Genomic DNA, 17120 nt, shown 5'->3' with positions numbered 1-17120 from the left:
CTTTGACAATATTGTACAACATAATACTATACAAGACATCAGATTAAAACCAACTGTTTTATTTCCTTGCAAAATCTCTCAATATTGTATCAGTTAAATTGCCTTCCTTTTGTTTATCTTAACAATTTGCTTACTGGCCTTGTGATTGCTTTTTTTTTACATTGCCTTTAATTTAAGTGAAAAGATTAGTTAAAAAGTCAAAAGAACTATTTAAGATCTAAGTTAAGAGAGTAGTTAAAAATAATTTTCCCTTTTTAAATACATATTCACTCAGCAAAAAACTTAAATGGAGGAACAGCTTCAGTGAGACCTAAATTCCTAAGTTATGCTTAAAGCTTAACATAGGCTTGTGGGTTTTTTTGCAGAGCAGATCTGAACACAAGTACACTTTAAAGCGCTTTCCTAAATCATTGTCTTAAAATACGAGCCTAAATCCTATTTACTTCACTCTACTTATTCAAGCATATTGCTTTATGTGTACACTTAAGCGCCTTATCAGGATTATTCTCTGAACTAAGGCTGAAGTACACATGGGAATGTTTTGAAATTTTCAGAAAAAAAGTTAGTGAAATAAAAAGGAATTCTACAGCAATTCTGTCCTAGCTGGTAATGCAGCCTAGGGTGTATTAAAAAAGAGAGAGTTATAAAAAGTAATTTGGAAGATAAATTTGATCTGTGATAAGAACTTTGGCTTAGGGCACATTTTATTTTACAGAGATACACTTAGGAAGGTGTCAGGAACTGCCATGATGAACATCCTACTGAATGACAGATTTATATGAAGTCTGGCTTTGAGAATGGCCACCATCCAGACCAGCAACAGTTCTTTCCTAGGGACAAAAGGAAATTCACTCCTAAGAGTCCATCCCATTCCATAGATATGGAGAAATAAATCCTTATTATTTAAAAGCCTATTTGTTTTTTAACATTCAATAGATGACAGGGATGAATAGATTCCTACTGACTTTAGTCATTACTGGCTACGTATCACGAGGCTACTGAGGAGTCAGTAGTCAAATTCCTGCCCCCCTTTCTAAATCCCACATGGGACTGCTACTAGCCTCTGGGTATTTATGTCAATAGAACAGAATTTTCTGACCAAAATAATATTGCAAAGATCAGTCATCAAGATGTGCATACTCCTTGTTTCATTGAAACACTGCTGTTATAAATGTTACAAATATGTATGCTTGTATGTGTGTGTATATATATGGCATGTGCAAGAGAGAGATGTATATATATATATAATATAAAGACGTCAATATATATAATGTAGAGAGGCTCTCAGGTTCCACTTTTGTGTCACAGAATTATTTCTAAGCATCTTGGATGGACATAGGAGATCTCAAGCAATAGCAGGATTCAATGTTTCAAGTTTTGTTCAAATGCTGCTTAGAGCAAATCTGAATTAGAATATGCTTTAAAAATGTTCTTGGTGCTAGTTCCTCATGAGGATTTTTCTCAAGGCTGTGATGGTACATGTTTTGTATGAGTTTCTACTGCAAAATAGTAAGATAAAAAAGTGTATTGAGATTCAGAATGAACCAGTCAAGTTCAGAAAATGAACAGAATGGCACCTTGGTCTAATGTAATTGCTCCCTGTAAATATTCAGAGAGCAAAATCTGATTCAGTGGCAAGTAGCTTGAAGAAAGACTTTTATGGCTTGATATGCCAAAAATCCAAGAGTTTAAGAGATTAGAATAATGACTAATAATATTTGATACTACTGGAAATATTTGTATGTGTGTAAGCAGTGTGGTTCCCCAGCCTGCAGCTGGGATCCAACTGTGCAGCACAGAGAAGTTTCTGTGCAGATGGATCTGCCAGTTAGCGAGGCAGAATCCTAAACTCAGGACTCATAACTAACTCTATTCTGCCAGTTCTAGAGACAGACCCTTGTGAGTTCTCCACTCACATTCCACAATCCACAATAGAAAAGCTTGTACTGTAGTAATATTAATACTTTGTATATGTGTTTCTCTTCACCTGTAGATTCCCCTGGCAACTTTAAAGCAAGTATACCATAGGCATTTCAGTGACGCCATACCCACATTGCTGTCCTTGAATAAGGATCATAGCTTTAAACTGGCACGTTTCTGTTCCATTTTATACAGTTTGACTGGAATTTCCTTTCTAAACAAATACTCCAAAGCATTTTTTATTACACTTATTTTAAAACATTTCAAATTTAAATGACAACAAAAAGAAAACATTTATTGCTCTAATACATAATAGCAAGTGGATACTATTATTTTTTGTAAAGTATTTAAAAAACCCCAAGAACGAAAATATTGTTTGATTACAGAGACTTTAGTATGTGATTATACAGTGTTTTAATCTATATTCATTTTATATACAAAATGAAGTTCATGAAACAGTAAGCAGCAAACTCTGCTATATATATGTGTATTAACTACAAACAGCAGCCTGATCCAGAAGATGCTGAGCACCCTCAACACATTGACTCCAGTCAGTGTTAGAAGATGGTCAGCAGGTTCTAGGATGGGGCCCAAATGATGCACTGGAAGGAGTATGTGATAGCAATTACAATTTTTTAATGGATATTTTCTTATGGAATCACTAAGAAAATGTAGTTTTAATAATCATTGGTAAGCACCAGCTGACAACACTGCATGTGGCTGCATCACTTGCACATTACATTTCCTTACACACTGCATGTACAATACATCTAGAATTCTCAGCACAAAGAGAACTGAGAGAGTTGTTACATAGCACTTACAAATTACCACAAGGAAAATGTAGTTTTAATAGCATTTTCAACAGTGAAGTTGTAGTATTATTTTAGTGACTATGTTCCTTATGCAAAGGAAAAATAAAAAGTAGTCAGTGACATACTTCCTGAAATTTTAATACTGGCTTTCAGGTGTTAACAATCTAAAGTGCTTTCATGTTTCATACATTTTTTAAAATTTTCATTTATACAAAAAAATCAAAATATTTATACATTTATTCTATACATTTGTGAATGTACAATTTAGTCTATTCCTGTTTCCTCACCCAAAAAATTGGCATTACCGTCTCCCAAATCTCTCTTCTGAAACCAAGTCTGTGAATTTGTTCCTTGAATATAAGCATCCAGAAAATAGCAAATTCCAGGGATATCACTGGGAAAATTTGGTGGAAGTTCCTCTCTTGAGCGAGGAGTGAACACAAAACCTGGATATTCCTTTAACAACCTAGAACAAAAATCAATCATCTTGATTAAAAACGAATTAGTCACTATTTGTTACCACAAGTGCAGACATTCAATAATTCTTTACGTACAGCAGGGCAGAATCTAATATTTATATGTTATTTACTGAAAATATTAAAAAATACTATTTATTTGGTAACCTGGATAACCTATTTACTTGTGCACCAATGCAAACAGAAGTATTGCCTCTCTTCCTTTGTCTTGTCAATGTTTTGCATGTAGGTGCTATGTTTGCTGTAAATATTTTCAAAAATGATTTAGTACTGAAAGCTAGCTCAGATTTGCACATGAAACTGGCACCATAATCAAAGTTTCAGCTAAGGAAATACTGAGAAGCTTATTAACCAAACTATTCACCAACTATCTTCCCAAATCTAATAATTTTGCTTTTTCACACGAGTCCACTAAACCCAGTGGTCTTCTGTATCTCAAACATAGATTGCTAATCTGTAAGGATAAATACTGATGACTGGTATCTAAGCTTCCAAACAATTATTGTAATATACAGGAGTTGTGCAAGGTGCCATCATGTCATCAATATGTGTTTAGAATTGGTGTAGGAATCAAAAAGAAAAAAAACCACTAAACAAAAAGGAGGTTAACACATCATTCACTCAGGAAAAAAAGCATTCATACTACAATAATAACAATAGCTTACCCTTCAACCAAATTGCCTATTTTCTAGACCTCAGAGAATGAATTCTTTTTTTTTTCCAACAGTATATTAATTTCAAATATTTTCTTGAGATGAATACACAGCCTTGCAGAAACATACTTAAGCTACAAGTTATAGACAAGTCTTGTGTGTGAAACATCTAATGGTTTTAAGAAAAGACTGTACCTAGAATCATTCAAAAAATTTTTCCTTATGGATATTGAAAAAAAAAAATCCCTGTTGGCCAGCACTGTTTTTCTGACATACATAAGCACTGGTGATGCTAATGCTGTCTCTGTATTTGGTTAGAGTGCACGATCGAAAAGATCACTTGCTGTGTGCCCTAATACCTGGGCTACTTTTATCTAACTTAGCTATACAAGAGAGTCTAAAGCTTGGCAGCCTGTAAGTCACATAGCACATGCTGCAGGGGAGGTCAGGAACCTGTGCCAAATTCTCTGTCTGACATTGGACACAGAACCTTGCCACAAGGCATTATCACATACATGGCAGTGGGTACGAGCCGAGTAGGAACAACTGACTGTCCAGGCTACAGTGAGGGTAGCAGAGCTTCCTTAAAAGAAAAAAATAATTTATATCCATATTTCTGGTTATTTTACGCAGCCAGACATAGATTCAGTCTCTACAGTTCATTCTTAAAAAAAACTTTTGGCCACTCTGGAAGAAACAATAGTCTCTGTCAGCTCAGTGGCATAAGATTCAGACCTGAACCTGGAGTTTAGATGTAGACTGTTGTTACCATCAAATTCAAAACAGTTTCCTATTATTTTGCCTGGCGTGTATAAGGCACTTGGCCATGAGCATGTTGCAAGGTGATTTTTACATATAATTAAAAAGATAATACAAAGAGAGTATTGGGTTTGGAGGACAAAGGAAAGATGTATGGGAGAGCCTGCTGGCTGTCTGCATAATCACATAGTACACATTATTAAAAATGTATGATCTGTGGTACAGCCTAAGTTCTGTACTAAACTGAGCTGGGACCAAGATCTGTATAAACTAAACACTGGCATGGTTGATTCAGTGCAACCTGTTCATTCATCTTCTCTAACCAAAAGAGAATGAAGCTGTGGAGGGTGATATTTAACAGTTTTTCAGTTCAGTTGTTATTTTCAAGGGCACCTGCAGCCAGTTTGGCATCCAATTCACATTGAAAGCCACATAGCTCAAAGAGGAGCCAACTGTATGAAAGAAGAAAGAAAAAGTAAGAGGTATACAGCTGCAGGGTAAGAAGCAAAATTGGCCCAGACAGCCCATTTATTTTAAATGTAACATCTGAAAAATAAGTATCAGCTGTTCTGTTTCACTTATTTTCTTGCTGCTGCTGGTTGCATTCTGACTAAAAATAACCATAGCACATTCATGAGCAGTCAGACAAAAAGAGAAAAAGGAAAATAAACAGGAGTACTTCAGAGGGAAAAAAAAAGAAAAAAAAAAAAAAAAGAACAGGACAATAATGAACTATTACAGTAACTACTTCAGGTGGACACTTTACAGATATGAAGCACTGTACCTGTAAGTTGTTGGGCTGACATTTATTTTTCTAGGTATACTGCAAGATTCAAACTTATTGGCAAGGGTTACATTATTTCCAAAAAGGCAATAACGAGGCATTTTAACCCCCACAACTCCAGCAAAGACAGATCCAGAATGAAGACCAATACGCATCTTTAAATAAAAGACAGAAAACAGCATTATTTGGTAAAAGAAAATGGTTAAAGTCAGTTTTATAAATTCTTCCTCTATTAAAAAAAAATGAGCTACTAATACAAACTGAGCTAGTACAGGCTCCTTAAAATGTCTGTATTCTGGTCACCACTGCTCATGGAGAATTAACTAGCTGAAGTTTACTTTGCTTTGCATTTATAGCAAGTAATCCTTCATCTGATATGACTGCGATAATGCTGGTCTCTGTGGCAGTACATTGATCTAGAAACAGCAGCAGGAGTTACTACGACACTTGGATACTTTCCTGGGAGGAATTATGTGACACAATATTGTGAGACTGGTGACGGTTAATGAATAGTACTTGCTTTGCTGTTAAGGTCAGAAGGCAGGTGTGTTCTTTTTCTTATGTGCATTATACATATGTAGACATGATTTCTTCAGAATAGCACTCTGACACAAGAATGGCATGATGTCAGAAAGCTGGCATATCTACTGTGTGTGCTGCTCTTTACATATTAAGAGAATATCATATCATTATGAAGAAGTCACAATTTCTAATTTTGAGTGGAAAAGCAGAAAAGCCTGCAACAAAAGCCAAATCCACCCACACAGCAAAGATGGCTGAAATACGTACATCAATATACTGGTATGATTTAAAGTAAGCGGTTTGCAGTCACGCCTTTTTCTTTGACAATTGATATATAAAATGACAGTAGACTGTGACATATTTGTTGCTTGGCAAAACAGCCCATGCTTTCATGAAGCACTTCATTAAAATAGATGCATGCTTTCATTAAAAATAGCAAGATTCAGTTTTCTTCCAAGAAGCTTCTCGTAGGTATTTCTACAATATAATTTTTTTCTCCCTATTTTAAAATTACTTTTTAAAATGTAAGAGCATTTCTCATTCAAAATTACAGAGGTAGCATTTGCATGTAAACTATAAACATGTTATAATATTGTCAAGATGTTTCCAGACTTTTTAAGCATTATTTAATTTGATATTGTAAAATACAAAAAAAACAACACTTATTTATAATATAATACTGCTGTTCTCTGTGATAAATGTGGAGCATGTAATCATCTTAACACCCATTTTCTTTGTCTTGGAATACAAATATTCCTTAACCTACAATCAAAGAAGCTTCAAGTTTTCTAAAGGAACAAATTAACAGATACATGTTAAAAATGAGCAAATGAAAGACATAATGAACTCAGACACCTGTATTAAAAATAATAGGACCCTGTTCCAGTAGATGGAACCTTAGTAGAAAGTCTACATCATGTGTCATGCACACAGGCCTTTCTCTTTTTTCCTCAGTGAGAGTTAAACCTACATGAAAAGTTCAGTACATGTATAAGTCCTCATTGAAGGGAAGCCATAAATATAACTACCACTGAGCCTAACACACAGAATCACAGAATCACAGAATGTCAGGGATTGGAAGGGACCTCGAAAGATCATCTAGTCCAATCCCCTTGCTGGAGCAGGAACCTAAATGACATCACATAGTTGCTTTGACAGCATTAACACCATTATCTTATGGTAGTGGTTCAGTATCTGACTGTGAAACAAGAACAGCAACAGAATCCTTTAAAGATGTGTGGATTACTGCAATCAGAACATGTGTTTGATGATTCGTATTTATACCTGTTACTTCAGAAGACTTAGATGTTCTCATTTGGTCTAATTTTGAGATTAGTCTCCTCATTAGAAAACAGTAACAGAATATTCCATGCCACTGATAAATTCACTGCTACTGAGGCAAAAACTGCAGCGTGTCAGTGTGCACCTATTGATTTCAGTGCATTTAAGTCTTTTGGGTTGATTTTCAGATCTCTGTTTCATCTTCGCTTTTCCACAAAACTCTCATTCATAGAACTAAAAAGGCCAGCTTCTCTAGCCATACACACTTGATTCCCCAACTTGTCTGAGTTAATGCAATGATGCAAAATTTCCTTGAGACCAAAGCCCCAAAAGCAACTAAAAAGCAAAAAATGCACAATTTAACCATATAAAATACAATAAAAAATATGACCTTGATAGGCTCTCCATGGGGAGACACCACCTCATCTGACAGCTCCATCATCTTCAGGGCCATCAATGCTATTTGAACAGCATGTGTTTCACTTTCTTTGTGTAAACCTCCAGCGACACAGTAGGCATCTCCAATAGTCTCAACCTAAAACAGGCATATTTGTTCCTTACTGTTAGACTGTTTGACATATAAAAGAATAGTTGTGGCTTCAGTAAGAATTGTACCTACATACTGACTGAGTTTTATTTGTCTGACTAAATTATTTAAGTCCTGGGCAAATCCTGCAGATTATTCAAAAGGAAAAACTGCACAACTTGTACTGATTGCTGGGCATGATGCTAAAATACTTTTCCTTGATCACCTGCTGTCCAGGCACCCATAGCTCCATTTAACACCTATTTACTCCAGATCCACAGCGCTGTCATTGAAATTAATTTTTCTTAAGTTTTAATCAGTTTCCCTCTTGGCTGCGTGAATGGCTGATTCCATTGATTTTTTTGTTTGTTTGTTTTGTGATTTATCTTAATATGTCTTTCTTATAATGAAGGTTTAAGGCAAAATAGTTTTTGGACTTCTATTACCCCCTGTCCCATTTAGTCTTAATTTCCTTTCCTGCCCCAGAACCCCACAGAAATGCAATAAATTGCGTACCTTGTAGACATCTAGCTCTCCACATTGGTAATCAAAGCGAGTATAAAGCTCATTAAGCATGGTGATAACCTGCATAGGTGAGCACTGGGAACAGATGGCAGTGAATCCAACAATGTCAGAGAAAAGCATTGTGACATTATTAAATTTCTTGGCTTGCACAACTTGTCCCTGCCACAGCTGCTGAGCAACCTCTCCGGGAAAAATTGAAAACAGAAGATCTACGGTCTTCTTCTTTTCTTCTTCAAGTGCTTGATGGGCCTGCTCAAGGGTTGCTTTTAGCTTTCCTAACCTCTTCTTCAGTCCATCCTGAGCTCTGGCCTGCTCTCCTATCAGAACAACATCTCTCAATGCATTGTGAATGGGAATATCTGAGAGGTACAATCCACGTCCTGTAAAATCTTCCAGTCTATCCACACAAGGAGATCCCAAGAATAGGATGGCACTGGATTCAAAAATATAGATCATTTGGCCTTTAAGATCCATAACCTGAAACAGTTAAAGGAACAAGAATTAATGCAAAAGATGCATGACAATGGTTTAGAAGCTAGAAGTTTTAGAGGAAATACATTTTACTGAAACATAGGAAAATCAGACTGGTCCACAGTCCTTACATTTTCATTTAGTTGCCTTAGAGAAAACATGGGGTGCTAAATCATAGAGCCACCAAAGAAGTTTATTTTGCTTGAACCTTCTGGTACAAAAGTCAGAACACGTCTTAAGGATAAACACCTAATTATGTTTGTGTATCAGTATCAGTTTTAGCTTAGGAGGAGAAGAAATACAAAAAGAGGAATTTTGTGCTTTTTCATCTGTTGATAAAATGTTAGTGAATACAGTGGCCTATGAATTTCTGCTAATAACTAGTGTTTGGTTCATGCACCACTTTCTTTGTAAGATAAAGTGAGAAAGTCTGCTTCAATTCTATCATAGGATGTTCAGTACTCACTGCAATTTACAATTAAAGGCATAAATGGCAGTTTTTTGATGATCTAAGAAAGCAAAATATTTTGTGTGAAGTGTTTTTATGTCCCTTCTGTATTCAGTTGTGTAACGTGCAAGGTGCTGCAGAGCTCCACCAAACACTGGTTTGAAAGTCCATTTTTGAATAAAACCCGTTACTTGCTAATAGACATTTGTACATGTAAGTACCTGCAGAAGCAAAGCAGAACCTATTACCCCTTGTAAACTGTTGCCTAGTGCAGAAACAAACCTGAGATGAAGTAGCTAATCAGTGCTATATTTTTTCCCACTTCATTAATAACTAGATGAAAACTATTACCATTCTTCATTTAAGTTCTTGGAGTGTTAAGTCTGAACTGGTAATTTATCCTGGAGTGCCTCAGGTGTATATAAACTGGAATTCAGCTGAGGCCAGTGACAAATAAAAGCAGTCATTGAATATTCAGTGGTTTTTACTCTTTTTTACTGTCATTTGCCACAGACCCAGCTCCAGCAGAGACAGTAAGTAATCCCACCAGCTGAAAATAAGCAGGAGCTTTGGTGATTGCATCTGATGAAAACATCAGAATATCAAAGATACCAAAATTCCAAAGATACCAAAGGCTGAATGCGCACAGGAAATGTCTACTTCTTTCCCAAAATCCTAAAGCTGTTGTTACCATGTGATTGAAGATCACTTTGGTAAAGCTTTCCCTGCCACTATCTTTGTGTTGGAGATGCCCTTATTCTCAGCAGTATGGCATGTCATTGGCTCTATCTTAATTTACTGATTTTATCTCAATATTTCAATTTTTTAAAATAAAATCAAATCAACAGTCGGATTTTACTTGTGCAAAAGTCCTAAAGCAGATTTCTGAGAGTATTGGCTTCAGAATCTGAATTATATTAGACTGCCTCCAATAAATCATTATTATTCAGTTGTATTAGAAGTTGAGAGTTAGACAATGCAAAGCGCGCCGTGTTTTGCATTATTTTAACTCTAAGTGAAGAAAACAAATTCCTCACATAAGTAATGATGATAAAAAATCTCTTACCATGGATGATTTCATATCAGTATTATCCCATCTTCTGACTCGTACAGTAAACTGCATATTTAGCATTGTCATTATTCCACTAAAAGTGCAGCTTACTTTGGGGGTAAGAATTTCAAAATACTCTTCAAAATTGGGCTTAGCTTGAAATTCTCTCCTGGTCAAAAGTCGTCTTATCCCATTTCCAACTTGAAGAACTGACATATCCTTGTCAAACATAAAATGAAATGGGAAAGTCTTACAGAACATAGAGGCAGGAATCACAAGTGAAGACTGTGGTTTACATGGAGATAAGGAAGGTTTTGCACTTTTGACTTGTATAGAGTACAGCAAATAAGGCTGATTAGCAAACTCAGTGCAGTCATTATGGAAACAGGGAGGCATGAGCATCACTTCCACCTCAGTTTCATACAAAATATGAGCTGCTGCTTTAATAATACCAGATAGAATAAGACTCGTGATTTTCTTAGGAAAGAAATAATACACATTTAAGAAGTCCTGATCTTTCTCCAGGCATAATATGGAAGCGTCTTCAAGTCTGTCCTTTTTTCCTGCTTCTTGGCTGTGACCACTTTGCTTCAGCAGAGTAGTGAAACTGTTCAAGAAGTCCTTAAGAGTTCCTCCAATAACCCCTAATATGTGTTCATCCTCTTCATAGCATATTTTGAATAGCTCTTCACCAAGAGATTCCCGTAGACGCTCCATGGGAACACCTGCATGGAACCATATTTTAGTCAGAACTGCACTCATCATGCTGAACCTCAGGCTAACCTCCACTTTTTTTCATCCTAGACCAAATCAAATTGGTAATATCCTTCCCTGATCCAGCACTGACACCTGAGGGCCTTCTCATTTAGGAGTCCAGCTGTAACCAAAGACATACTCATGTTGCCTGGAAGACAGGGAGACAATAACTTGTAGTTTGGAAAGATCCAAGACTCAATATAGAGATGTAAACAGAATGAATGAACATTCGGGAACAGGATTTGACTCAATTCCCTTAGCTTGATATAAATAAATAAAATAAGCATCTAAAAACTTAAAATAAGAATAAAAAGTAGGAATAAAATAGGATCTGTGCACACATGCATATACAACTACCATGCCTGATCCAATAAATCAAATGACCCTAGGAATATTCCAAGGCACTGAGGCCAATTGGCACAGAACAGCTCACATCTTTGCTAGTAAATTTGTTTTAACAAAATAGCTGTGTGCAGACTGACTGTTGGGAATGTTCCAACTCCCCAATTCTTACTGGGAATCATTTGGAAAAGTGTTATCTCTCACAGGCCAACTGTGTGCCAGCACCAGATTAACAGTTTAAGTGTACAGAAGACCACCTTTCAGCTCCTGGAAATGTTAATTTACTATTACAGATGTAACCAGAGAATCCCGTATTGCAAATTACAGCAGTTCTCTTTTGACAGACTACAGTCCTGGAGAAGATTAAAAGGATCCAACTGTTTTTGATGAGTATAAAACTGTAACTTATTACTGAATGTATATTACATCTCCCTCTAGATGTTGGATCTTAGGGGTGGATGATTCTGTGATGGCTCAGATTTGAGAAACTCATCTCTTTAGCTCGAATTTTTACACTCTGAACTGTTACTTGCAGAGATCACAGTTTAGGCTCTGTGTTGTCAGCATCACTGCAGCCCTTACATAGAGGAAATACTTTCTTAATAACAAGATTAATTTATAGATACATATATTATTTTATATATAAAACTTATGTAATCTATATATTTTTATATATACCTATTATTAAACAAGCTTACATTACCTGCTGCATTAGCATGATCACTGATTATTTTTTCAAAATCTTCTCTATCCCCACTTGTTCTGTGAAGATCATAAAAACATAAATAAAACCCATGAAAAATCAACATAAACATGGTAAAAAGAGTAAGTAACAGAAGTTACCTACCCTGTCTTTAATGTGTACAGACCAAGTTTTGCTGATCAAATAGGCGGTTTTTCATTAATTCAAAATAGAGTCTTGGTAGGATCTTAGATTATCCTGTGCATTTGTGATAAATTAAAGTTTTAGTGCTCTGAGCTCAGATTATGGATTGAGGTCAAATGCTATAGACTTGTCATTAATTAAAAACACTTGGGTTGCAACAGTCCTGTTTTTTGTTTAGTTCAGGGTTTTTTGCTTGAAGCCATAACTATATTCCATAATGTATTGTAACATATGATCAGAATTTATATTCAAGCATTTATTGGAATTACAATGCATTATATTCAAAAGAAGTGAGAAGGTATTTCTGTTTTGAGAGGAAATACCAATAACAACTATTAACTTCAGAATTACTTGTTCATTGGTAGTAATTCAGATTCTGTGACACAAAACTGCAGCTCTCTGAGTTCTCTCAGGTCAATAAACGTCAACCTGAAGGTCAGACCCAAAACGATGAGAAGGACATGTAGCTTAAATTAACCTCCATATAAGCAATAAGCTTTTGATATGTGCTTTCTGAATTTCTTCACTTGAAATATCTTAGATATATTTATATGCAAAAGCAATACAGACACTTGGATCTGTTTTGCATTTGCACTACATCATTCAGAATAGCATAATATTTTTTTGCTTCAAATTAGGTAAGCAACAGTGCAGTTTTCAACTTCATTATTTTTCTCCACTTTTGAAAGGAGATTTAAACTGATGGGCTTATTTTTTCAAATGCATTCAATAAATTGAATCCTCAATATATAATGAGATGCTAAGAAATTCTCACCCCCATAAGGCTCAAATGATTAACATTGGATTAGTACTAAGGAGTGCTGAAAATCAAGCTGAGTTCCTCAAAAACAGAAACCAGAAGCCAAGTGAGCCCAGTGAAAACATGTATGTCAATATCTGTAGAGTACGATTGTTCACTGTATCAGAAGCCAATTTTTTTTTTTTTTTTTGTATAATACTAATCGTTTGCATTTAAAATTCTTTTCCTGGGATCTTAGAAACACTGGGCTAGATCCATATACAACTGTATCTACCTTTCCATCTATGCCTGAGGAGTCTCCAAGTTCCTCCAAAACTTGCTCATTTTAAACACTTGCTCTTTTTAAGTCCTTGCCCGTTTCTCTGCACAAATGGCTAAATTTGTCCATTAAGTCAACTTTGTGAGTGATTTAAATATTTGTGAATATTTTAAAATAAACTAAATCTTAACTTTCATTTCATGAAATATTACACACCCATTTGACATGATAATTTAAAACAGATTCCAGAAGTCCTGATCCTTGGTCACCACCCCAGTCCTTATGAACCATCTGCAAAACATTTTTGCTGTGAAGTCAGCATTACACATACATACCTGGTTTCTTCTATTCTGTGTTTTGCAAGTGTTCTCTGAAGTGCAAGATTTAGCCTTTCAAACTGGGGAAGAAAAAAAGGTATGTTGACTAAAATGTTATTGTTGAAAATTTAATCATAAGAATATCATTTTTATACAGCGAAGAATTACTTCTCTGTCCTTGGAACGAACATATTTTTTCAAGGTGGTATAGTTGTTAGAAATAGCATCTCATTTCTGTGCTTGACATTTAGTTTATGTTGATGTCTTCAGCTCCAGTACCGCTATAATTAAGCCCCTTAGCTGATGTGCACCGGTGGTTGTGCATTTTAAATATAGTGATATGCTTTACTTCCAAGTTGTCAGATGGCATTAAAGACAGTGCTGCTAAGAAATAAGTACAACTAACTCAGCTTTCTATTATTATACACACCATTCCCCAAAAAAGCACTCTACCATGGATGCAAAATGTAAAAAAAAATCTTTTCAGTTTAAAATACATTCTCCTATCAGAAAAAGCCAGTTATATTCTGCATTATGCCCATCACAAAACATTAAAAAGGAGCTCTTCAGACTAGTAACTTCTTGCAATATTAGATTTTTTTCAGGGAAATTTTTGGAAGTGTCAAGATTGAAATTGCAAAGGGTAACAGAATTTCAAATGCAGCTATAAAAGACCAAGATAGCATTCTGTGCTTCAGATTACCTCTTTTTCTGTTTTCCAGACTATAGCATTTCAAGACAATGTTAGAACTGTTTATTTTATATTTGTAGAAAAATAAGAATTTTGGCTATTTATGCCGCAAACTCAAATATCCTCCGTATGAAAATCTAGTCACTGTAGATAACCTTTGTAAAAGGATTCTGTAACGAAAGGAATACTTTAGAGTATTGTGAAGATTTACTTTAATTTACCTCAATCCCATGGTTCCACACCCTTTCTGTAGTTCCTAATGGGAACAGATACAACACTTCCTAAACATACATATTTCAAATTGCTGGGGCCAGTACAGCTGTTTTATGTATGTAGTCTCTGATCGTTTGAAACTCAAACTTCCCATAAAGACAGTCATAGATTAGTACTATGCTGCCATGGTAGAATTTGGCTGTGTGGCTTGCTGTGGTCTTGCTTTTCTTTGGTTCTCATTCCCTGAAGAAACTAGTGTTTTCTACTAAATCTTTTACTTTTTGTATTTTCAAAAGGGAAGTTTGCATATGTGAAGAAAATATCATGTGAAAGAAAGCCAATATTATGGAGACTTTTTCCAAGCAAAAAACTCTAAATTGAACAATGGTTCTACCATGTATACGAACACAATGTAAATTACATCTGTGTATAAACTGGTACAGTAAGAGGAATGCCATCCAATTCAGTGCTTATCTCCAAGCAATATTTTCTATATTTCTGTAAAAAACCCAAAGAAGCAAATAAAACAATCACATGCACTACATAATAACTCAAATTTAATCAAGTTATTCTGGATGCACTATGTCCTGGACTTCCATGCACAACTCACTGTTTTAATGAGCAGTTCATTAATCAATCGGGGTCATGATGCGGCCCTCTGTTTTGGAGTTTCCAATTGGAAAGAAGATTTATGTTAGTCGCTGATGGTTTAGTAAGGCACTATAAAGTATCTAAGCAATGAAAAATATGTTTTTAAACAAGCAGAACCCTTCTATGGAGAACCAGGACTGGGAAGATGCTTAGGTCTTGACTCCATTTCAGCATGAGAACAGACTACTATACTTGGACAACGTTCCAATGAATATGACTTGAATAACTGTAAATAGCAGTGACAATAACCTTGAACTTCAGTAGCTCCTGGGGTAGATGATCACAATATCTTTGACTTTACCAAGCTTTTTTCCTAGCTGATGAACTAGCCTGCCGTGATTATGTAACAGGCAGCTGCATACATTTATACCACTCTTTAAAGAAAAAAAAATCAATTATTTCATTAAAAATCCCAGCAACAACTATATACTAGAGAAGCAAAACAGCAATCGTGACACCATAGGAAGGGTGCTTTGCCAGTTCATTCTTGAGTTAAAAGTTCTTTCCTTTATATGTCTAAAGATCATTTTAAAGGGATGAATTTCTTGTGTGTAAGTACAGCAGAAGTAAAGAAGGGACTATCAAAAATTGATAATGTAGAGTTTTAATGAAAAGGTAATAGAATAATGATATGTAAATAATTTCATTTTTTTTAATGAAAAGGTAATAGATGAGGAGCTGCAAAAACAGATCTGCAAATAGATTTAACAAAACTCCAGCACATTTAGTAAGGTACACTTAATGTCAAGTAATGGAATTGTAATCAATTGAGTATAGAGTTGTCCATTTGCCATTTGTAGCGCCAATATATACCAGTCAATTCCTACACACTTTCCACAGAATTTGAGGCAAGTCCAAGTGTTGAATGTTATGGAGCTGCATTTTTCACGTTCTTTTTACAGAGACAAACCATGGTTTTAATCTCCACTCAAGCAAGTCACTGTGCATGCACTGTACCTGTTTTCAGTTGAGTTGAGCAGACATAAGAATACCTTTGTGGTAAACAGTCAATAATGTATTTAAAAACAGTATGTCAGGAGGTTAGCATCATAACAGGTGAAAACAGCTATTTTATTTTGTTTGTGATAATGACTAATGTACTTAGCAGTGTGGATTGTTGGGTGAATTGATAAGATGACCACATAATTTACATAATTAGGTAACAAGACAGAGTTTCCGTAATTGCATCTCTATGTAAAAAAGTTGCTACAGAAATACACAGATTTAAAAGGCACAATTAAAATGATTGGTGAAAGGTTGCAAACACAAGGCAAAAATGTAGTTTTTGTAGGGAAATACAGTGGAAGGGATGGTGTGTACAAAACTGATTGTGGTAAAATTGTATCCAGAAGGAATGCAAGGGGATGAAATGAGGATTTAGAGAATGCAGAACTACGTAAGACACCAACTCTGAAATAAAAAAAAAAAAACAACCCAAAACAAAAAAACAGCCAACTTTCTGAAGGCTTACATCTAAAGGCTGGCATAAAATGCTTTTTTAATATTTATAATTAAATGCTGTTAAAGTATTATTATTTTGCAGTATCTATTTACCTCGGGGAAGATTAGTTTGCAGATGCTTTCAGTTAATGTATGCAGGTACACTCTACTTCTGCTCGTTTTCCTTTGTGGAAGGTTTCCTTGAGCACCCTTTTCATGGACTTCTTTGCAGATGGGCAAAGCGGCTCTAGAGCTGTTTTCTGTGCATTCCTTGTCATGTTCCTCAGTAACGTGGCTTTGAGTCAGTAAGGAGAAAGGACATTCCCCTGTGATCTTCAAGTCTTTCAGTTTTGTACAGAACATACTGTACAAAGTCTCTCTCTTGAGATTAAGAGTACTTGGCTTTGTGTTTAATAGTTCTCTTCTGTTTACTAACAAGAGCAGAAGGTGCCGGAACAGTAGATAAGGAAACCACTGTGGAAGATTATTGGTAGCTATAAATCACCACAGGAACAAATGTGTGCCCCTATAAAACAGGAATAAAGAAAAAAAAATTAAAAACATTTATTTTCTCCTT

The 17120-nt window shown here is 35.4% G+C and overlaps 1 protein-coding gene across 1 annotated transcript; it reads right to left on the bottom strand.

Annotated features, from left to right (window-relative positions):
- Positions 1-2131: 2131 nt before the first annotated feature.
- Positions 2132-16906, bottom strand: GUCY1A1 (guanylate cyclase 1 soluble subunit alpha 1). The gene is made up of 8 exons (XM_010177417.2): positions 16658-16906; positions 13567-13628; positions 12030-12088; positions 10244-10953; positions 8250-8735; positions 7599-7742; positions 5405-5559; positions 2132-3198 (listed from the first exon to the last, which is right to left on the bottom strand). The coding sequence occupies exons 1-8, from the start codon at positions 16904-16906 to the stop codon at positions 2997-2999; spliced, it is 2067 nt and encodes a 688-aa protein (XP_010175719.1). The 3' UTR covers positions 2132-2996.
- Positions 16907-17120: the final 214 nt, after the last annotated feature.

Source organism: Antrostomus carolinensis, unplaced genomic scaffold (assembly GCF_000700745.2).
Source record: "Antrostomus carolinensis isolate BGI_N321 unplaced genomic scaffold, ASM70074v2 scaffold25710, whole genome shotgun sequence".
NCBI classification, from domain to species: domain Eukaryota; kingdom Metazoa; phylum Chordata; class Aves; order Caprimulgiformes; family Caprimulgidae; genus Antrostomus; species Antrostomus carolinensis.
Note: the sequence above shows the minus strand (reverse complement) of the source record. Positions and strands in the feature narration are given on the sequence as shown.

Bases quoted from the DNA above. Each gene is read 5' to 3' on its own strand.
- GUCY1A1 (XM_010177417.2), bottom strand. From the start codon at position 16,906: ATGTTCTGTACAAAACTGAAAGACTTGAAGATCACAGGGGAATGTCCT. The intron at 8,736-10,243 runs GTAAGAGATTTT...TAACTGTTTCAG, and splicing joins CTGATATGAAATCATCCATG to GTTATGGATCTTAAAGGCCA. The intron at 3,199-5,404 runs GTACAGTGCTTC...TTTTTGTTCTAG, and splicing joins GTCAGCCCAACAACTTACAG to GTTGTTAAAGGAATATCCAG.